The 23,176-nt window shown below is 36.6% G+C and overlaps 1 protein-coding gene across 1 annotated transcript; it reads right to left on the bottom strand.

Annotated features, from left to right (window-relative positions):
• Nucleotides 1-7,390: 7,390 nt before the first annotated feature.
• LOC121873300 (mitochondrial intermediate peptidase-like) lies at nucleotides 7,391-22,914 on the bottom strand. The gene is made up of 14 exons (XM_042376794.1): nucleotides 22,444-22,914; nucleotides 21,453-21,581; nucleotides 20,589-20,722; nucleotides 20,078-20,202; nucleotides 18,289-18,430; nucleotides 17,727-17,915; nucleotides 17,327-17,468; nucleotides 16,381-16,591; nucleotides 15,791-15,918; nucleotides 12,471-12,598; nucleotides 11,954-12,161; nucleotides 9,911-10,036; nucleotides 8,590-8,711; nucleotides 7,391-8,136 (listed from the first exon to the last, which is right to left on the bottom strand). The coding sequence occupies exons 1-14, from the start codon at nucleotides 22,606-22,608 to the stop codon at nucleotides 7,962-7,964; spliced, it is 2,124 nt and encodes a 707-aa protein (XP_042232728.1). The 5' UTR covers nucleotides 22,609-22,914; the 3' UTR covers nucleotides 7,391-7,961.
• Between the last annotated feature and the right edge of the window lie 262 nt (nucleotides 22,915-23,176).

The following is a 23,176-nucleotide window of genomic DNA, read 5'->3' as shown; positions in this document are numbered from 1 at the left end:
TTTTCGTCACGATTTTATCGCACTTTCCACGGTAATACGTATGTAATTTCAGCAAAAATATTACATTTCCGTGAATGCATTATATCAAGCGCAGTATGAATAGAATACCATTGTAATATAACAGTATTTTAACCAAAAACTATTAAAAAAAACGAGTAACTTCTCTTGAACATCGGAAGGTTAGGTAAAATCTTTTGTTTTCGTCATGTATTTTATCCTATTTTACATTAAAATACATCACGTTTCAGCAAAACTACTATTTATTTCCGAGAATATATTCATCCAGGCGCAGTTTAGGTAAAATATACGTGTGATGTAACAGTTTTTTAACTGAAAACGATTCGAAAAACACGTGTACCGTCTAGCTGATTGATACTCAACAGCTGGTGGTGCGTCATGCGTCGTTGTAAACAATAGGAGGTTGAAGTAGATTACCGGGTATTACATTACATGTGAAATATCGAAAAGGTTTTTATTACCGGTATTTTTTGTAGATCAATGAGTACTGTGATACCGCATATGATATGATAAGTTAGCCTATGCTAAGAACTTCAACATAGACTACTGAAAACACGTTGTAAGGTAATTTAGCCTATTGTAAATTGGTGAGCTTCATTTGCTGAAGGAACTGCACAACTTTTCATTACTAATTGGTACATATTTTACGTTTCCATTGTTTACTGGCAGTAAATGGTAAATATTTTTCATGTCTGAAGCTAAAAGTTGCATCCCCCCCCCACACTAGTGGTGGAGATGTTACATTTAACCAAAAAGATGCTGGTGTTTTATCCCAGCAGTGGGTGGACCAGCATTTTAGCTTAAGGTCCGCGTAGGTAATATTCCTAAAAAAAAAATTTGTTCAGATTTTGCAGAATACCATTAAAACTTATTTGAATGCCAGGTATCCTTAAGTATAGAATGAGAAACTGTATACAACTTAAAAAATTTAGACAATAAGTGATGACCATGGACACTCAAAATGGTGATTAAGTTAAAAGATGGATTCAACTGGAGAGATGGTGAGGAATAATACCAAATGGAAGCAAGTTTATAGTACACAGCTTTCTTATCTGCTCACAGAGTTTCTATTTTGTATGTTCTAAGGATTATGACATATGGGATATAAGGTAGAGATATATCAACATCAGACATACAGTACAGTAAACTCTAAATATTCAGAATCTTCAGGACTGCTCATGCAAAATTTTCAGAAAGTGACAAGTTTGTTGTGAACATGACTTAATTTTCCAAACCTGTCTCATCATAATTATACATTTGTTAGCTTATACATCATGTTTCTGAATGACACATGGAAAAAGTTAACAATATTTTTCATCAGTTTCACATTTGCAAGATTTCTACTCAGATGCATTATGCCTTCTAGTGCCTCGACACACTTTATGATAAATCCACCGCACAGCAGAAATACACACTTATCAGGCATATTAATTTTGTCATAGAAGTCATTAACCCTTATGCCCCGGGTGACATTCCAGAACTCCCGACCGGCGCCCCCGGGTGACGTTCCAGAACGCTTGCCTTTTCCCGCCACTGTTTAAATGCCCAGCACACCACACCTCGGTCACAGGGAAGCTTCCTGAATGTAATTACGTACTTTTGTTTGTTTAATTTTCATTGCTTGTCCATTTTATTATGTTGTATCAAAGTAATACAGTTGGTCCTCATATTACGCGGTCCCGCATTCCGCGTTTCACCGTTAACGCGGTGCCTTGCCAGAACCTAACATTCTTACATTCCGCGGTCGCGAACGCCATTACGCGGAGAGTGTCCGGCGCGACGCTATTTTTAGATTTTCCCCACGCGCCACCCGCCCGCCCGCCTGCCTGCCTGCCTCTCCCTCCTCCTCCCTCCGCTTGGGCAAGCGGCGCGGTAAGGTTGCGCAGTGTGTCTTTGTTGCGTTATCACTGACGTCATATGACGTATCAGACCTGTGATTGGCCATGCATCCCTACCCTCCTCTGCTGCTAGCTGTAATTGGCTTAAAGTATTATGACGTGTCCACCCGGGGGAGGGAGGGAGGGAGGAGAAGACGACGCTTGACCTAGCCGCGGCAGTTTCATCCCTCAAGGCCACTCCGTGTAAACGCGCATCCATTGTTCCGTAAAATGGCTTCCGCCGGACCACCACCCCCAGAGTGACAGTGAAGTTGACTTTGAGGGATTTGTCAGGGAAGCCCTGACAACTGTAAGTGACAGTGATGATGATTCACCTAGTAATGGTGATTCACCTGAGGGCCAGTAATCTGCCCTCTGCCTCGGAACCAGCCTCCATCCCCGTATGCCGACCCATCTCTTCTACTACCGTAAGTGTTACACAAAATTTTTAGTTTTCTAACCTAACCTTTATTTTTCCTATGTTAACCTTTATCTTTCCTAACCTAACCTCTTCTATATTACTTGTTTTTTCATACCATCATAAAGTTAAGATAAAATTTTTACTACAACATAGTTGTGTGTCGTCAAAAAGTGGAGTTTGGGGATCGGCCTGGACTCCATTTCAATTAATCCCATATGTTATGTTGTTCACTTTACGCGTTCCTCACTTTCCGCGGGACCCTCCGGGTTACATTAACCGCGTAATATGAGGACCAACTGTATTGCTAAAAGTAGTGTAGTTGTAGTGCAGTATTACTGGAAAATAATGCTATGATTATGTTATAAATGTATTTATTTGTGGAATTATTATTATTTTATGCATTACTTGCTCTACTAAACATTAAGACCGCCAGACAGCTGGAGTACTTTTATGAAAAATAACCCCCAAAAAATTCTAAATGAAATATTTATAGGAAATAAGTATGATCAGTAAATATATGATTTATTGACCATCTCGGACACAAAGACAAGCAAGAAATAGCCCTCTTATCTCCCTCCCTTCGCACAAACACCACCACCTCCTCTCTTACATGCAGTCAGAGGGAAGCTTCTAGGTAAATACCTTCTTTTGTTTGTCTATTTTAATTGTTTGTTAATTTTATCATGTTGTATCAAAGTAATACAGTGGTCCCTCGGTTAACGAGCGCCTCGGTTAACGAGTTAACGAGCTGCCTCCCATAAGATTCTTAAATTCGGTTAACGAGCAACCCCTCGGTTAACGAGTTTCTTACGAGCCGACCTCAACATGTTTTCGCTTGCACTGGCCGGTCAACCAGCTGTAGTATTAGTCCGCCAATACATAAATTGGCTCTAGGGCTTAAATTCCTTACTATTTTAGTATATATTAAGAAGTTTATACTATTCAATAATTTTAAAAGTTTAATATTCAATTTTTTAGTCATTTTAACAATTATTGAACATAATTGAAGGTAAAGTGACTAGTTTAATGCGCGGCATCTAGCCTCTTAACACAGCAAACAGGCGTTAGTCTCTCTCTGTTTTCACTGGAGGTAACATCTTGCTTGAGACTCTCTTCAACTAAATGCTTTTTTTCTGTGTTTCCAAGCAAATTATTGGTCATTTTGAAATTTATTTTACATATTGACAATATATAGCGCAGTGCAGTGTTATTTTAAAGAAAATATTCTTTATTTACAACAAGTTTAACTTTGAAAAACACGTGTTGACATTGTTTGAATCCAGCATGGGGCCTAAGAGATCACGAAAAGCTATTTCAATCCAAACCAAGCAGGAAATCATAAAAAAACATGAACAAGGCATTAGAACAAATGTGCTTAGCAAAGAATATGGCATGTCGACATCAACTGTGTCGACAATTCTTGCACAGAAAGACAAATTTAAAGAAGTGAAAGTGAGAGACAAATCTACAAGAGTGTTTAAAAGTAGATCCCTAATCGCAGAAACTGAGAGGTTACTTATCATCTGGATTTGGGAAAAACAGATGAAAGGTGATTCAGTTTCTACTGAATTCATTTGTGAAAGAGTCAGGGAGATTTACGAACATTTAAAGGCAGATCAACCTGGTTCTTCAGGCACAGAATTTGAAGATTTTCGGGCCAGCAAAGGCTGGTTCGAAAAATTTAAGAAAAGAAGTGACATTTTCAGTGTTGTTAGGCATGGTGAAGCTGCTAGTGCTGATAAAGAAGGGGCAGCAAAGTTTTTAGATGAATTTAAAAAACTGATGGAAGAAGAAAATTATCTTCCACAGCAAGTGTTCAATGTGGACGAAACTGGGCTGTTCTGGAAAAAGATGCCCAAAAGAACATTCATCACCAAAGATGAAGCCTCTTTACCTGGGCATAAACCCATGAAAGACCGTCTCACTCTATTGCTTGGTGCCAATGCTTCAGGGGATTTCCGACTGAAGTCTATGCTTGTCTACCACTCTGAAAACCCCAGGGTGTTCAAGCAACAGAAAGTGGTAAGAACAAAGCTTGGAGTTTATTGGAAGTCCAACCGTAAGGCATGGGTGACAAGACAGCTCTTTAATGAATGGGCTGTTGATGTGTTTTGCCCTTCTGTCAAGAGCTACCTAACCACCAATAAACTCCCTTTAAAGGCTCTTCTCCTCATGGATAATGCTCCTGGTCATGATCCTGACCTTGCCAGCAATTTGGAGTATCAATTTGACTTTGTGAAAGTGTTGTTTTTGCCTCCAAACACTACATCAATCATACAGCTAATGGACCAGAATGTGATCAGCAACTTCAAGAAGTTGTACATAAAGAAAATGTTCAGGAGATGTCATCAGGCAACTTCCAATGATCCTGAACTAACACTGAAACAGTTCTGGAAGACACAATTCAACATCCTGGAGGCTGTAAAATTGATTGTGTCATCATGGCAAGAAGTCTCCACTAGATCCCTCAATTCTTCATGGAAAGCTCTGTGGCCATCAGTAGCCCATGATTTTGAGGGATTTGAGGAAGAAACAGAGTTGGACCAGGAGTTTGTGTCCATTGGTCGTCATTGGGCCTTGAAGTGGAGGAGGAGGATGTGGAAGAGCTTGTGATGTCTCATGAGGAGGAACTTACTCCTGATGACTTTAAGCAACTGGATGAGATGTTACAGGTAGAGGCTGACAGTGGTGAGGAGGAAATTGAAAGTGATGACCATATGTCGGCTAAACAGTTGAAAGATGTGATTTACTACTGGGAGAAGTTCAGGGAACCAGCTTCAAAGCACCCAGAAGTGGAAAAAACTGAACTAACTATGTGTCATGTTGAGGACTCGGTGGTCTCCTTCTTTAAACATAAGTTAATGGTGAGGAGGACAGATGCCCCACAGACCACAATTGACACTTTCTTCAGTAAAAGGCAGAGGGAACAAGATGCTATCCCTCAGCCTTCCACTTCAAGAAGGGGAGAGGATGTTCATGGTGGAGAATCTGTCAGTCCAGAGGTTCCTGACATTTTCATGGAAGGTGACTCACCTTCCAAGAAGCAGTGAAATGCTTCTCCTCCACCTCCACTTCCTTCTCTTCTCCTCCACCTCCCACTTCAAATGCACATCATCATCATCCAGGAGCCTTCTACATACACACCTCAAAGTAAGTGAACTTTTCTACCATTTTTGTTGAATTTAGGCAATTTTCGGTGAGCTGGAACCAATTACCCAAAACCCATTGAAACAATGGTTTCGGTTAACGAGCAACCTGCTGGAACGGATTGTGCTCGTTAACCGAGGGACCACTGTATTACTAAAAGTTGTGTAGTTTTATTTTAGTTTAGTATTAATAGATGATAATGCTATAATTATGTTATAAATGTATTTATTTGTGGAATTATTATTCCGATAATTATTTGTATGACCTACATGCTCTCCCAACATAAAGCCTGACGACAGACTGCATGTGTATGTCGCTGAGCACTTTTTATGAAGAGTACAGTAATGCAAATAAAATAAATTCTTAATGAATTATTTATAGGAAATAAGTATTATGATCAGTAAATATATGAATTATTATTGGTCATCTCGGACACAAAGGCAAGTGGAAAAATTACCCCTAAGTGCGTAGTGACAGCGAGCGCTCGACGTTAAAAAAAAACTTTTTCATTATTTACCTCGTCACTGAGGCGCCACAGAAGTTTCTAGAGGGACAATATATATATATATATATATATATATATATATATATATATATATATATATATATATATATATATATATATATATATATATATATATATATATATATATATATATATATATATATATATATTCTTTTTTTTTTCTTACGTCTTTTTTATTGTTTTATCGTTTATAAAGGTTAAAAGTTATTTTTCAAGAAGTTGATTTTTTCGTTTTAATCGGCGTGGGGGGTACGGCCATCGCCACCCTAGTAGGGGTTAATCTTTTCAATAAGTAAGGTATTGGATTTGATACTGATGCACTTTCTGATTGATTCAATTTGAGCTACTCATAAAGTGCAAGTGTCCAGCTTCTGTAGTTTAATTATTTAGAGCTTTTCTTTATTGACATAAAAAAATAGATTGCTGAAAACCCTAAATTTATTATTTTTGAGCAATTATATTACAGCTAATAAACCCATACTGTATTCTTTCATCAAATCATTTAACAATCTCTTACATGTGTGTACTGTCAGATGCATTGTTTAGTAAATGCTGGTTCCTTCCTTGCTGGTAGAAGGAATGTCCACTGTTTGTTACTTACTATTTGAAGCCAATATTGTAATACAGGTATCCCCCAATTTACGATCTCCCTAACTGGGATATTCTGCTTTTAGGGTGGTGACGTATTAAGGCTTCCTCTCTATTTATGATGTAAACTTATTTGCATGAACGACGTTCATTGTCCAGCCAACGTGGAATATGGAAAGCATCTCTCGATGCATATGTCGGCTGCGGTCTACCCGCACGCGGCCACCCAGTGTACCAAGCATTGTTCCATGGTGATATGCTCATAGCCTTGATCATGTAGCTCAATGATTATCGGTCAGTACAATAACGGTGTCGTTACTTATTGTCAGTTTTTGTTCTTGTAATTTTACCTTACAGAGAGAGGACATCACTGTTTACACTGAACAGTCTCTAATAGACTTACGACAACCCAGACATACGACGGCCATGGTTGTATAAAATATTTTTCACATTACGTATTTTCGAGTCCCGACGTTAGTGATCGCGCTGTGTACTGACAAAATTTTTGTTTGTAATTCCCCTTAAAATGGCTGGCAAGCGTAAAAATGAGAGTTCTCGTGGTGCTGAGAAGAAAAAGAGACACCCATTTTAGAATTTCTATGTATTATTTTTGCCTTTTCGACTTACGACCTGGTCGTTGGGACGGAACCCCGTCATAAGTCGAGGAGAGACTGTACTCTGTTTTGGTGAAGTGAATTTTTTCTATGCTTTTTGTGACTGTAAAGTGCTTTGCTTCTGTTATTGTAAACATGTGAGCCACTTTCATTGTTTTTACATTATCACAATTCGCTATGTTTTGGTGACTGTGAAGTGAGCAGTAATTTTGAAAATGTTTGGGAAGGACAAGGCACCCCAAAAAAAAAAAAAAAAACTTATCTCAGGAGGTGAAGTTTGACATTGTGAAGCAGCATGAGACTCCCCAGAGGCTGTGTGGGAGTCAGTGACATTTCCACTCCACCTTCAAGAGTCCCTTAAGCCTTGAAGGGGACATGTAATTACTCCCAAGCTTGTTCATAATGATGTGGTGAGTGTTGTTTAATTGTGTTTTAAGTAGAGTATTAGTGTAGGATTTTTTTCCAGTGATACATGTTGATTTTGAACTAGCTAGGAATGTATCCTATTGAACACCATGTTATAATGATCCTGATTTATGATATTTCAGCCCGAGATGGGTTTTCAGGAACGTAATCCCACAGTAAATAGGGGGATACTTTTGAATCTTGTAATCACAAATTATTTTAAAGAAAAGATCTTACAAATGCTGGAAAAGGCTAGAGTGCTCTCTAACAAGCCAAATACAATTGATTTAGATTCTTAAGAATTGGATATTAAAAGTTTACTGTCCATACCTTTTCTGGAAACTAACATGTAATCACAGCCAACATTATGGAGACAGGGCAGAATCTACTTTTAATTTCCTGTAGTCTAAGTCGGTCATAAGAGCATCTACCATGCTCTCAGCCATCACTTCTCGACCAAGAAACTCTCCTACCATGGCACGTGGTGGTTTCCCTCCACCATGAGAAAGGACTTCTGTGCGGTATTTTTCTCCCTTCTCTCTGTTAATAAGAGATTTTGATTAAATATACAGTACTGTTTAGTATATGTATCTAAAAATATAAAAATAAAGCAAAAATTTTCTTGAATTGTAAGTTGTATTAAATGTACAATATGTGGAATTTAGTCATTCATAAAAAAAGGGAATGCACCATAAATATGCCTCTTTTTATACATCATGTACTGTACTAATCTATGGTGCCATTTTTGTGTGTAGGTTTGAGCAAGTTATGGAATCTAAAAATTCATTTATGAATATGCAAAGTAATGGTAGTATGTCTGAGAGCTTACACATTATGATAAAACAATGTTGTCCTTGAAACTGATATCAACAGTATCTTCCTGAAATCTGCAAATATCAGGTGTTCTTCATTACTGAGGTAGTTATGACCTCTAAATTGAGCATGCAGAGAACCTGTACAGTACATAGGTAAATTGAAAATAATATTCATCACCTGCTGAAGGGATCCTCTGAGAAATACTTCTGCCAAATCCAAGATGCCACAGCCCGAGAAACAAGATAAGCATAATATTTGGCTCCATATCCAACTAGATGACCAAATCTTAATTGCCAAGCCTGAAATTAAAATACTTTTGGTGAATCGTGTCAAACCCTTGTATGTAGTTTGATTAATAAAGATGCTGCAACTTTTATATACTCTATACAGTAATTGTGGACAATGAGTAGATAAAAGAAGATAATAAAGCCACCACTACAGTACTTAATTTGTACAATGATTCTACAGCTCCAATATGATGACAACTGACCACAAAAGTGGAAAAGAAGACATACTGTAACATAGCTTACCCGGTAGTACATGAAAGGTTATGGCACACCGGTGATGAACAGAATGAGTAAGAATGTGAGTAGTCTTACAGTGAGAGATGGTTCATAAACCTTGGTTAACAGAGATGTAGTGTAAGAATTGCAATAACATCATGTAAAGGTTGAAAATGCAACAATAGGAACAGAAAGCATTTGATCATCTGGGAAAGAGATTCAAGAGAATAAATAAGTAAGAACCAAAGACTTTGAAAGTGTGTTTCATAGGCCTGATAGTGTAGATATAGCCATTGGTAAACAAGCAGATAGTGTGGTCAGCACTGCACTCAACCATTTCACTTCCCCAACAGTAAAATCAGATACCCAATCACAGCTAGATGAACTGGAGGTGTCCCAGATGTAGACCAACGACCCTTAGGACAGAGTCAAACACTGTATCCACTCTGTTGACGAACCTCTTTGAGAAGAGTTAGATGTGCAATAAATGCATGTGTACTATCTGATGGATTGGAAAACTTTGAGTAAAGTGCAGTGTGTCAAGTAAAATTCTGAGACACGTTGATAGTCGCGGTGGAATTAGGATGAATCACAAGAATTGTTGAAAAAGAAATGATGGCTGATATACTGTATATTGATACAAAAATATAGGGAAACTAATCAATAAGTGGCTTCTTGGCATTCAAGAGGATGAATAAATCCAAGGATCTATCGTCATTATGTTAAAGTACATCAACACTGGTAATGTGGTTATGAATGGTGCATAAAAGCAAATTTGTAAACTAGTACAGTACTTCCATACACACACAGTAACAAACTCTCACTAGAGATAAATAAAACTTAATCACAGTAACAAAATATTCCTGTCCAACTTAAAATTTGACATGCTCTTCTCTTATAAAAACATTGTTTCTAATCAACATTTATTCGATCTCAATCAAGACGGAAGAACAGGTTGAAGATATTTTCTTTCCAAAGTAAACATATCGACTTACTGTATTCTGCACATAGGGAAGACCATAGTACTTATTCTGAACTTCCTCTAATATGTTTGTTGTGGTTGTTGCCAGGGACCATCGCTCCTCTCCATGGTAACGCTGATCAAGCAGCGAGTAGAACGTCTGTAAGAAATATAAAGAATTATTGATGAATCCTCCCTTCGTAAAACACATTACAGGTGCTCCTCTACTTAAGAACGTTCAACTTACAAACTTTCAGAGATACAAATATCATCACTGAAGGGGGTTACCTGCCAGAACAGGTGTTTAATGTGGATGAGACTGGATTATTTTGAAGAAAATTCCAGATAGAACAAACATTACCTAAGAGGAGAAGAGTGAGCCAGGTTTTAAGGCTGTATTAAAGGGTATAGCTGTACTAAATATCCATAAACTTTTCATATTTTACAATATGTTGTAAGTACAACAAGAGTAAAGTTGTACTTACAAACAAGCCTCAGGAACATAACTCATTCATAAGTAGAGGAGCACCTATACTGTACAGATATCCCTCAATACAAAAATTCACTTATATGAATTTTCTAAATTACCACCTCGTTTTTGTGTTACGAAGCTTTCCCCACTTATACGAATTTGGGTCCCAGCAAAAATTCAAATCATGCACCCCCGGGAGTCAGCTGGGGCAGCCACATACCTCTAGTGCTCTCCCTACCAGGCTGAGGTAGGAGTTACTGTATGTTATAACCATTTTTTAACTCGTAATTTTGGGTGTATGATCATAACTTTCTTCATATTTTTTTCATTCAGTTACAGTACATGCTAAACACAGAATGTGCAAAAGGAAAAAAATAAATATGTAAATAAAATACAAATAATTATCACAAGGTCAATAACATAAAGGGAATACAGTAAATATTCCTATCTTGTACTAGCGAGAGTTATCAGGATGAGCTGGGGGGAGTTATGTGATGATCATATTTCAGCTCGTAGTTTCAGATAGATAAACTTAACTTTTTTCATTTTTTGTTTGTTTTCTGTTTTTTACTTAGTTACATGCATATACTGTACACTCCTATGCACATAATGTGCAAAAAAGTAAAAGAAATAACTATCATAAGGTCAAAAACATTTCTTTGTATGTGAGAGCGAGGGAGAGAGCGATGCTTGAGTTAGCAGAGGCGGCAGGGCTGGTTTAGGGCGGCCTCGTGTGAAGCAGCCAGCATCTAGGTATGCAAATGGCGCCACTGGCGGCTGTGTTGAAATTTGATTTTGCCTTTTCTTAATAGTTTTAGCTGCATATTTTCATCTAGATAGTATTTTATTAATGTTTTTAATGTGTTAGGTAGAAAATTACAGTAGTTGTGTACGATTTATCATTAGTAGGGAAGTTTTTTTTTATTTGTTTGTGATTCAATTTCAAGTTCTGGGGTATGATATTGAGGTACAAGTATTTTTGTCATTGGGGAACCGAACCTTATTTTTCTCTAATGTTTTACTATTCCAGATACAAAAATTAACCTAACGATTTTTTTTATTATTATTATTTATTTTATTATTTTTTTTAACTGACCCATTTGTATCTCAAGGGGTATGTGTATTGCCAAAAAAAAAATGGTAATTTTCTTTTAAAAATTTTATTCTGTTAAAAAATCTCCTTTTAGGTTTTCCTTAACCCCTTGTGTATGGGTTTCCCACCTGAGCTGAATAAAATTGACTGGCATTAGCCAAATAGTGAAGGGTTAACATGTTAAGGATCCAGGGTAAAATTTTAAATTTGGTAATTATGTGTCCTTATGGCTCTTGGAAATGTTAATTTTTTTTTTTTGCAACCCTAATTACTGTCCTGAATTTTTTTATGGCAATTTTTATGTTATTCTCGGTGTATTATAGTACAGTATTTACACATATTAATTTTCAGTTCCAGTACAAATAAACTCCCCAAAATCCAGAATTACCTCACTGACTGAATATCTATCTCTCAATGTTACAAGAAGTCATGAGTTTTGATTACCAGAGTTTTGGATAAAATAAAATGTAAGTAACGTAGGTTTTCCCCATATAATGTACTGTATAGCATACCTGTAATTGCATTTCAGAAGCAACAAACACGGACTTTGAGGCCACCAATCTTTCCAGAAGTTTTTGGGGAATGACTTCACCAGTCTTGTAGTGCCGAGCAAATGTGCTAAGCACCCTTGGATCCATAGCAAAGAACTCCATTAAGATTGATGGAACTTCAGCAAAATCTGTGCTGCAACGTGTCCCTGTGACATGTTGATACTGGGTCCTGGGGAAGTTAAACACCAATTAATATCAATCCATAGCATTTATATTCACCAACTGTAAATAATTTAAATTCCTAATAGAGGACATAAAAATTAATCAGAGTGGCATTTTTAAAATTAAATCTAAAATGTGAGACTTCACTACAAAGCCAAACATCAAGTTAAACAAAAACTCTGAAGAAAACTCCCTGAAGCAGCTGGGCTCAGTGAAGACATCCAATAAATGACTAAAGGCTTTTCCCTTTTCAAGAGCACAGGATCCTGTTGATTGTGTTATAAATGAATATAGGAAATACCTCAGATCAAATTACCTTGCCAGCATGGAGTGTAAAGCGTGGCCCATTTCATGAAATAGATTCTCAACCATACCAGGTGTGAGGAGGGATGGGCTTGACCAAGATGGTGATGGCAGGTTCAGATGCAACACCACTATGGGATCCTAGTGAAGAGTAAACCCTTAACAACTTTTATAAACCATATACCGTACAGATCTGACTTATACAAGTTAGTTTATATTAGATAAAACAAATTAATTCACAACCAATTATTACACCTTGGCCATGTTTCATGAACAAATTAGAAATAGAAATTCTATTTTCAGTACCGAAATTTCAAATTTTTTCAGTACAGGTACTCCTCGACTTATGACATACTCAACTTACGACAACCCGGACATATGACCGTCGTGGCCGTATAAAATATTTTTCAAATTACGTATTTTTGAGTCCTGACGTTAGTGATCGCGCTGTGTACTGACAAAATTTTTGTTTGTAATTCCCTTTAAAATGGCTGGCAAGAGTAAAAGTGAGAGTACTCGTGGTGCTGAGAAGAAAAAGAGACACCCATTTTAGAATTTCTATGTACCTGTATTATTTTTGCCTTTTCGACTTATGACCAATTCGACTTACTACCTGGTCGTCGGGACGGAACCCCGTCATAAGTTGAGGAGAGACTGTAGTTATAAATTTTTACTTAATTGCATTGTAAAGTTTCCAGCACACTTCTCTGCTTCCTTAATGTAAGACTGACTATATCAAAGGGGTGTAATCCAGTTGGTTCCCATTGTATTTTATTTTATTTTTGTAATATGGAATGTACAGTACGGTGGTCCCTCGGTTAACGAACACAATTCGTTCCAGAAGGTCGTTCGTTAACCGAAACCATTGTTTTAATGGGATTTTGGGTAATTGGTTCCAGCTCAACAAAAATTACATACAAAGTAAAAAAAAAAAAAAATGCAGTAAAGTACTTTTACGTTGAGGTGTGTATGTAGAAGGTTCCTGGATGATGATGGGAATTAGAAGTGGGGGTGGAGGAGAAATCACCTCATGCTTGATGCTGTCATTTCACCTATAAAATTTTAAGTTCACTAGGTGTAATTCAAGTTCATTTTCTTTAAATCAACACTGCACTGCACTATATATTGTCAATATGTTAAATAAATTTCAGAATGACCAATAATTGTACTGTAAAAACATAAAAATACTCTGTGTTCAAGAGGCCCACAAGCAAGATGTTTCCTCCACAGAACAGACACACCAACTGAGGCCTTGGTGGGTGAGTGAAGTGGCTGATGGGCACACCAAAAACTAGTTTCCTGTACTGCAATTATGTTAAATAAGTGTTAAAATTACTAAAAATGTTAATATAAAACTTGGAAAATTATTGAATAGTACAACCTTCTTGATATTTACTCCAATTTTAATGAATGTAAGCCCTGGAACCGATTTCTGTATTGGCGGACTAATCTTCCAGCTGGTGAGCAAGCCAAAGCACGTCGAAACATTTTTGTAAGAATTTTGTTAACCGAATTTAAGATTCTTATGGAAGGTAATTCGTTAACCGAGGGACCACTGTACTAGATTTCTCTTATAGAAGTCAGCTCCCATAAAAACTTCACCAATTAATAGGTCAAATAAGATATTAATACAGAGTGCGCCAATACAATGTACCGGTACCCAATTTTAAATGTGTGTAACTGTAATTATTTAACATATTTTTGTTTTGTTTGCTGTTAATTGAAGGATGTTGGTAGCAGACCCAATTCTTGTGAATGCCTTCGATGCCCTTTTTATGAACTGCTAACTACCGAGTGCTGCACAGCATCATGTACAATGTCCTTGGGGCTTGGTCTACCTGATGCCCCTTTATTTAGGATGTAAACAGCTCTGTTTTTCCCTAAATTTGGTCACAATATGGTGAATTGATTTTGGTGTTGGCGCTCTTTTGAGAGTGTACCACAGATTTTGTATCAATATAAAATTTGACGACTTTCACTTTTTGTGGCGTAGTCAAAACCATATTGACATAAACTCCCAAGTGTCTCCTTCAATTAACAGCAAACAAAACAAAACTGTTAAATAATTACAGTAGAATGTCAATATAACACGAGATATATTCCAAGAGAGGTCGCTTTAAACCGAATTCGCACTTAATCGAAGTGTTGTTTCAATGGAATAATTTAGTTTGGTACTTGAGAGAAACACAAAATACTAAAGAGACTGAGAGTCTACTCAGGTGCACCTCAGCCCATCTCCTAGAATAAACAAAACATTGTTTTTTGTAGTATTATCTTAAAACAAACACTCATAAATCAACACAGCTAAAATTATGGGACGTGAAATGGTCTGTTTACTAGCGATCAGCTGATGGTAAGAGGGAGGGGGGGGGTGAGGTGATATGTTTGACAGTTGATGCCAAGGTCTAGTGCTTATTTATTTAGCTGTCCTTAAGAGTGACTAAGTTTTTCTCTTATAAAATGCCAATGAACTGACATGTTCCAATTAATTTTATTACAAAGGGCTAAAATTTCTATCTCTTGTGCAAAATATATGACATTTATATTCAAATTATTCTCCTAACTTTAGTCTGTGATATTTATGTCCTTTAGATTGAGTTTTTGTTTTTTGTTTATAAAATGTCACAGAAGTGACCGGGGAAAATATAATTTACATTACTGGCATTCTTATAAGATAGTGATTAATTTGAATACACATAATCATGCTATAGTTTGCACTAGACAAAAATTTTAGTACAGTAATCATTTAGTACATTATTTTGAGTACATGTACAGTACAGCTTTGATCTTAGAATAGTGTAGCGTGCCCAGAGAAAAATTAGGTGTGAATTTTAAAATATGATGCACCAGATTGACTCGCACAAAATAGGAAAGATTCGCTTTAAATTAAAACAGTGTCATTAATTGTGGGTATCGCTTTAAATCAATAATCTTAAATTGAATTGTTTTAAATCGACGTCCTACTGTACAGTTACAAAATTAACCTTTAAGCCCCGGGTGACGTTCCAGAATGTCCGCCTAGTTTCCCGCCATTTTTTTTTTTATTTATTTATTTTTTCTCGATTTATCCCCACGCGCGCAGGGGTTACTGCTAGCAGCATCCTAACCCGGGGCTTAAGGGTTAAAATTAGGTACATGTTATTGGTACACCCTGTAGTTCACAAACATGCAGTCATTTGTAAACATAACATTACTGTATTACCTGTATAAGGGTTACAGCATAACACTCCTTTCAAATTAAAAATAATTTTTTTATTTCTATATTTAGTAAAGATAAAAAGTATGAAGTACCTGTACTGTATACTGAGGATACAAGGTTACACAGATCCTAACCTGATATGAGCCGTCTGCCAACAACTTGCCACCTCTTATGGTGAAATGACAATCCTGGTGAGCCTTTCCTGGTCGCTCATAGAAGTCACAATATATGTAGCCTAATACTCCTTCAGTATTGTGCTTCACTGTTGAGAAATTATTGCTAAATTATTTAATATACAAACCTTATTTAAGAAAAGCACTATATTTACACATTTAAGAATAAAATAAAAACAAGACTATATAAAAAAAAAATTAAATTTTCACACAATGTACAGGGTGGCTGTAAATTATCCATTTATAGTTGAACTTTCTAATGTAACCATCACCTTTAAAAGGGAAGATTAAAAGCAAAAGTTACCACTTCAGGCTGAGGGGCAAACAGCTGAAATGTCTTGCCAAAATACTCAGTCAATCTACTAGAGGAGTAAAGGATCCAATCACACACTAGATTCAAACCTAAGATTACATTTCAGGATCAATCCACCACTATGACCTGACACCTTGCTATATCATAAAGCTTTTTAAGGGGATTACACAGTGCCAACTGGGTAAAGATAATGACTATGTTAACAAAAGCAACACAATTAAACCACTTAAATACTTGCCTGCCAGTTTATAAACGTCACTAGCCCAAAGTTCTCCAGGTGATGGTTCCTCCACCTCTAAAGTCACATTATAGAGATTCAAGAGGAGACCATTTAGTCCCTCCATAACTGCTCCCAGGGAGAAATATGGCATCAGATCACTTGCACTAACCAGGAACTTGTTTTGCCTAACTTGGCTAGCGAAGTATGGAACATCCCAAGGAGCCACATCCTGAAATAATGAACAGTACCAATTATTGTATTACATCATTTGATGGGTGTGAAGCATGGAGTCTGGCTGTTTGAGGTAGGAGCACATTAGAAACAACAGAAATTATGTGTTTGAGTGTGAAGGAAAGGTTGAAACCTGTTCTTATTTTAGGGTACAGTACTGTACTGTACCGACATTCTATGCTTGATCTGACTTTGGCAGTGCACATAATTATAATAATAAAAAGAAGAATATACTGTAGTACAGTAACTGAGACCAACAGACAGAAGGAATACTATGAAGAGAACGAGAAACATAGAGATAAGGAAAACCTGTGGAAGTGACAGAAATGTTGGACTAAGAGCAGATGAAAATTTGTTCAGGTGGTACTGTACACTCAGTGTCCCCAGTCATCCTACCTGGTAACACCATCTACCCCTCCCAAACTTTTGCATGCAGACATGTTTAATAGAAAATGTGTTGGAGATGTGCACATCATGTAATAAAAAATGCAGCTGAGCTCTCCACAAATTGTCATCCACAACTTTAATATGAAATTACTCTTATGGGTGTAGTGTGTACTACAGCACATGTGCAGTACAGTGTATTCCCAAATTATGATGACACTCAAGAAAAAACACCTACTGACATAACCATGATATAACGAGGATCTTCTGTATTTATTTGTTTGGCACTACCTTTATTTGGGTGTTATCACCACAATTCAACAAGTATGAAGTTTGTGATTGAACTCACCCTTGAATAGCTATACTGGGCTTTCTTCAAGGTGTTCATCTCATCAAAGTCTTCCTGGGCCCGGGGTCTGACCTCACTGGCAAGATGTTTCAAAAAATCTACCACAAGCTCAGGAGTTTCTGCCAAACTGCCATTTACAGCTCTGCAAGAATGTGTTAAATTACTCAGAAAAACAAAAGAAGAAATATTAATAACACAGAAGAATAAAAGTTTGTGTTTAAGTCTTATAACAATCAAAGGCTATGTGAAAGCAAGTCCCAGTGGCCTGACAGCCTGCTAAAAGCAGAGAGGGTACAGCACACTGAACACTAAGCCTCCAATACAAAGACACAGAGTGGTCAGCGTAGGACTTGGTTGTTGCAGCCCAAAAGGTTACCTACATACTATACAATCTACTAACCGATGAGCATAAGAAGGAAAACCACATATTGTAGCCATTTCATGTCTTCCATTGATCATGTCCGTCAGCAGCACTTCCTGATGGGGGTCTGGATGAAGGAATATCTTGTATCCTGCCTCACGAGTTATCTCCATGTGAGCATCTGCGTACAAGCCTGTTACTACAACGTTGTCTCCATCGATGGTAAAACTGGTAAAATTAGCATGTTTCAGATTATGGCATAAAAACATGATCTCATGAAATCATTAGACTGTTTTAACAGTAATCAATTTTTTTTTATTGAAACACAAAAGAATATAAATATATAATTCTTGAGTTACCTAGTTGTGGATAGTACTGTACTGTATTTCCAAATGGTGATTACAGAGTAATGACATAACATCATCTGATGTAAAGAAAACCTTCAGATATAATTTAATTGTACTATAATAAGTGTAGCAAAGTGAAGGTATCCTACAGTTATTATATTGACCAATTCATACACAATGACCATTAACAAATTACTGGAAGTCACTCCAAGGCTCCACAAGCTGATCAGATTTAATTGCATATTAAGACTTACTGCTGTCTTATATTTTCTGGAAGATTTGTCTTAGGGACAGCTCTGGGGTGGAGGGAACCATTCATAAAGTGTTGACCAAGTGTGAGGATGGACTCATTTAGACTCACAACACGTCGTCGTTGAGCCTCATCCAAGTGAATTCCTGGGAAATAATAATATATTTAAAACAAAAGATGTAAAACACTACAGGAAAGGAATGATTACTGGTGAAGAAACTTTAAAGGGCCTTTTTTTTCACATTAATGCACTGAACTTTCTTACACAGGCCTCCACTCAATGCAGTTTCAACACCAAAAACTTGCATAGCCGTCCCATGGTAATGGAAGCCAAAACCTTCTATTATCAATTAAAACCAAATCTATACTTAATCATGTATAGTATACACTACAGCTTTTACTGTAATACAAAAAAATTCAACATTAATAGGTTGTAGGGATGGATGTGTGGTCATTAACCCTCTGATACTCCTGATCATGGTTGGAAATCTCGCCCCTTCGCAGTCTTTTGATGCAGGTTGCATCTGTAACAAGGAATGCCCTTTAGTTCTTTCCATTTTAGTAAACATTGGGTAGAGCGATCCAGACCCAAATTGCACCATTAGAGATGCATCTGCCAGCCCACGAGGCTAGTGGGAGGAACCAAGGTGATTGATAGGGGGGCGGAAGGGGTCATGCCAGGACGGGAACACTTAGCAACGCAATTTGTATTAAAGGATCACAAGAGGGTTAATTGTGGAGAGAATGTTCAATGTCAGGCAAGCTGCCAGCTAGTCTCAGTATTTCACACTTTAAACAGTCAAATACAGTATGGAAATAATGTAATACTTAGTATTAATAAACAAAAAAACTTACGGTACATAGATTGTTGTATAAATAAGGTCGATTTACACAACGCCATACAGTAACTGTTAGACACATCAGGCTAATGAAACAGGGTTTCCTCCCACCTATGGCACATAGGAACATAATAATGAATGCATAACATAAATATACTGTACTGTAATTGAAAATGATATTCCATCAAAATAAATACAGTAGGCTACTGTACAGTGTGATAAAAAATGTGGTAAGTACAGTATTAATATTTAATAGTTACCATATGATGTCATTTCCTCAGGAGGCACTTCAGAACTGTGTGGTCATGCTCAAGGTGTCTCAAAGGTCGTGCACCACAGGAAAATTAATGTTCTCTCCTTTTTCAGGTGATGGAATCATAACAAATCAGCTAGACGCTACACAACAATCAATTGCAATACCGTATGCCATAATTTAATCAACAACATCCACGTGCCTGGGTGTTGTCGGTTTATTTTTTTTTGACATGGTAAACATTTTCTACTGTGATAAACTGAACATAGAGAAAAGACTAAAACATTGAATGATGCTCATCCTTCATTCCTAATATTCACCCATTCACATGCTTTACAAACTCACACATACACTGAAGGAAGACATAATTAAAAAGTTTTCTTCACACAATGTAGTATTGCCATCATCATCTTTCAGCCATCTCTATAATGTGAATAGATTCTTAGCCTCAACATCTCAACATCTACTCTTCAATTCTTATCTTAACGTTCATGTTAGGATAATGAATTTGGCACACAAGTCACCTCTTCATCACAATACAAAAGAGCAAACAAAAAAATGAATGGATGGAAACTGAGAATTAGTTATGGGTGACAAATTGAAGTGATACATGTATCTTTTGGTCAGGGGTGAAATGCCTCATCATCACAAACACTGAAAGTTTAATGTATTTTTTATAAGATTTCTAGATGGATACTTACCTGACTGTTCAAAATCAAAGAGGAAGAGCCTTGCCACATGTCTATCAACATCTGTGGTGGGGATCTTATCACCATGCTGAACAACTTCTCTCAAAGAATCATATAATTTTCTATGGGTATTTAACCTGAAATTGAAAAATTAAATTAAATTTTTCTAATTACTATCACAATTCACACCACTTAAAATTAATCTTACAATGAGGTAAAAGTAATAATTATAAACTCATCATTTGCCACCTCTATAAATCAAACCCCAAAGACTATCATTCTCTCTCCTACACTGAAGCTTTCACAATTTATCCAATTCTTCCCAGGAATTTTCCCTTTCCTCCTCACTCGTCTCATTCCTTGGTGCTGTTGAAGGAGGCCCAACTAAAAGAGAAGGCAAAAATAGTTCATACCAGTACTGTATCTCATTTACTAAATAAAATTTTCAGAAAGAATAGTTACACAGAGAAAGTGAATTACAGATCACTGCCTTACAAAAACATACAAACTTTATCCTACTTACTGTTCAACAAGTCCACCAATGGCTATACACGCATCCTCAGCAGCATGAGAGTATCTTGCCTGAGGATGAGCCATGCGGATAAACTCTGCAAGGTCCGCCACACGACAAAGGGTATCAGACAGGTTATCAAACACCTAGATAAAAAGAAAGGTCATGGAAATATTCACTGTTTAGGCATAAATAAATATTTATAGGATGCATGAAAAACATGATGAAGTTATATTAAAAATTATAAATTAGTTTTTGGATCTTAATTATACAAGAAATAGAAGCAGTTAAACTACATAATGTACAGTACTGCATTTGTTATTGACATACGCCACACCTGCTGTGTTGCTGATTTAGTCGAAGTTGACCAGAGTCTATGAAGCTAAAAGATGTGGTGGGTTCTATATATGTTGAAGTGCAATCCCGACATATCGTTTAATGACAATATAATTTTTCTGATACAGGTATGTTGTCCTAATGGTTGTTGGTATATAAGGGTGGTACCTGTCTAGTTGGCTTTTCCAATAAGCCATGACTTGGCTCTCATGGGCAGATCAGTCCCACTCGGGTTGTCAGATGGATTAAATTTTTTGGGATATATGCCTGCATTCTGATACTCCTGGGGACTCTACATAAAGTATAAAAAAAAAAAAAAATAAAAATATAAAGGCAGCTCTACTACATACTGTACTCTATAATCATGAGCTAGCAAACATAAATGGTTTTCCAATTTAATAATTTCTCTGCAATAAGACTCGTTATCAAACCCATTAATAAAAATATTTTGAAAAACATCAACTTTATAACACTGACACTACCGAAAGAAAAAAATTCTTCGAGCATGATAAATAGTACAGTATCTTAACGTAAACTCACCTCAACCATTTTTCGTGACCTGTTTGGTGAGCAGCATTCTGCCACCAAGTCATCTGCTTCATTGACAGCATTTTCTTTTAATAAGTAAAATCCTTCTGGTTCCTGTATCTCTGGAAGTCCAAACAAGCCCTGGAAATGCATAAATATTTGAAAATATACTATGTGATCACAGCAGTACCTTTCTTCTATACACTGTAATACAATTGACAAATACAATAGGCATCGTTCAAAGTAAACTACAGTATTAACATTCTACATATTTCTAAAGAACTGCATGGTACCACAGCCAGCATGAAAGAAACAAGACTGCAATACTGATGGCATAATCACCAAAATCCAAAAGGTTAATATTTTACAATTATTGCTCTTTCTCTGGTTGACCTGTTAACTGTTATTTTCCAGATATATCTATTAAAAAAAAAAGATGGGATCAGCTGAAGAATCTCCACCCCAGCTTATTTCACCTAATGATTAACCATCCCAACACTACAGTCTATACAGGATGAGGTTAGCTTAGGGTAAGTTAGGTTGGAGTTTGGATGGTTAATCTTTAGGTGAAATAAGCCAGGGTGGAGATTTTTCAGGTGATCCAAAACCTGTTTTGTAACTCGTGAGTAGCCAATATTCACCCCAGAGAATTACAACTTATGCATTTTGTATTTTCTGTGATTTTCTTTCTAGAGAAGAAACTGTGACATTTTATGCAGGCAAAACAAACCATTGAAATCATACCTAACTTATCTAAACGGTATTCTAAGATCGTTAGGTTACATTATCTAAGTTTGTTTAGGTGCATAAATATAATAAAAAGCATTACCTAGAGAAATTAAAACATTTTTAAAAAGAAATACCCTAAGCTATACCACTACCTCATTTTACATCACTAAACACTTTGAGAATAGCCTAAATAAATACAAGTATGCTGTTAACGAGGGTAACACTGTAACTGTGCCCTAAAATAATCCAGTGTCAACAGAGAATGTGTACTTACAGACGTCCCTTTAGTGAAGTGAAGACTCAACAGTTTATTGGGTTTAGTGTTGAAGACGGCGGCGAGTGGCGACCAAGTATGGACCCCACACCATTGACCACCATTTTCCTGGGGTCTCTTCTTCCAGTGACTCCAAATATATTTAGATCTTCTTAAAAACAACATTGTTAGGTCAAGACATTTACTACCTTACACGATTATGTAATTAAACTTATCTCCGACCTTTGGGTTTGTTTTCCGTCTTCGAACTTGGCCTTTTATTAAATCCGAGTTACAAGATGGCTATTATCATATTACTAAGTTCGGGTTATAAGTAAATAAAATAAAGAAATAATCGTATCAAATCATTCGTACATTTAAAATTGAAAATAAGTTTTAATATGTTGAGTTTGACTATAATTAAAAATATAAATCTTTCATGTAAACTTACACTGAGACGCCATGTAGCCTTTAACATAGTCCAGTATTTATCTTTCTTTTGGTGGTATAAGTACGTGTGGGAAGGCCGGTGAGCTGTGTCGGGCTTATATATTGTAATGGCATAGACTAATGTGGATTATATAGCCATTCATTGGACATAAGAGCGTTGTATCCAATTGTTCCCGCATTTCTTGAGTTTTAGCCACATGTTGATATATTAAAACACCAAATGCAAGATCTGTTGTCTTGAACCGTATCTTACTTTTCCCTCAGTCAATTCTTATTGATAAAATGCTCTAACTTTGCTATTTGA

Source organism: Homarus americanus, unplaced genomic scaffold, assembly GCF_018991925.1.
Source record: "Homarus americanus isolate GMGI-L3 unplaced genomic scaffold, GMGI_Hamer_2.0 scaffold32929, whole genome shotgun sequence".
NCBI classification, from domain to species: domain Eukaryota; kingdom Metazoa; phylum Arthropoda; class Malacostraca; order Decapoda; family Nephropidae; genus Homarus; species Homarus americanus.
Note: the sequence above shows the minus strand (reverse complement) of the source record. Positions and strands in the feature narration are given on the sequence as shown.

Bases quoted from the DNA above. Each gene is read 5' to 3' on its own strand.
- LOC121873300 (XM_042376794.1), bottom strand. From the start codon at position 22,608: ATGTTGTTTTTAAGAAGATCTAAATATATTTGGAGTCACTGGAAGAAG. The intron at 20,723-21,452 runs GTGAGTTTACGT...CTTTTTATCTAG, and splicing joins GGTCACGAAAAATGGTTGAG to GTGTTTGATAACCTGTCTGA. The intron at 12,162-12,470 runs GTAATTTGATCT...TAACTTCCCCAG, and splicing joins TTACACTCCATGCTGGCAAG to GACCCAGTATCAACATGTCA.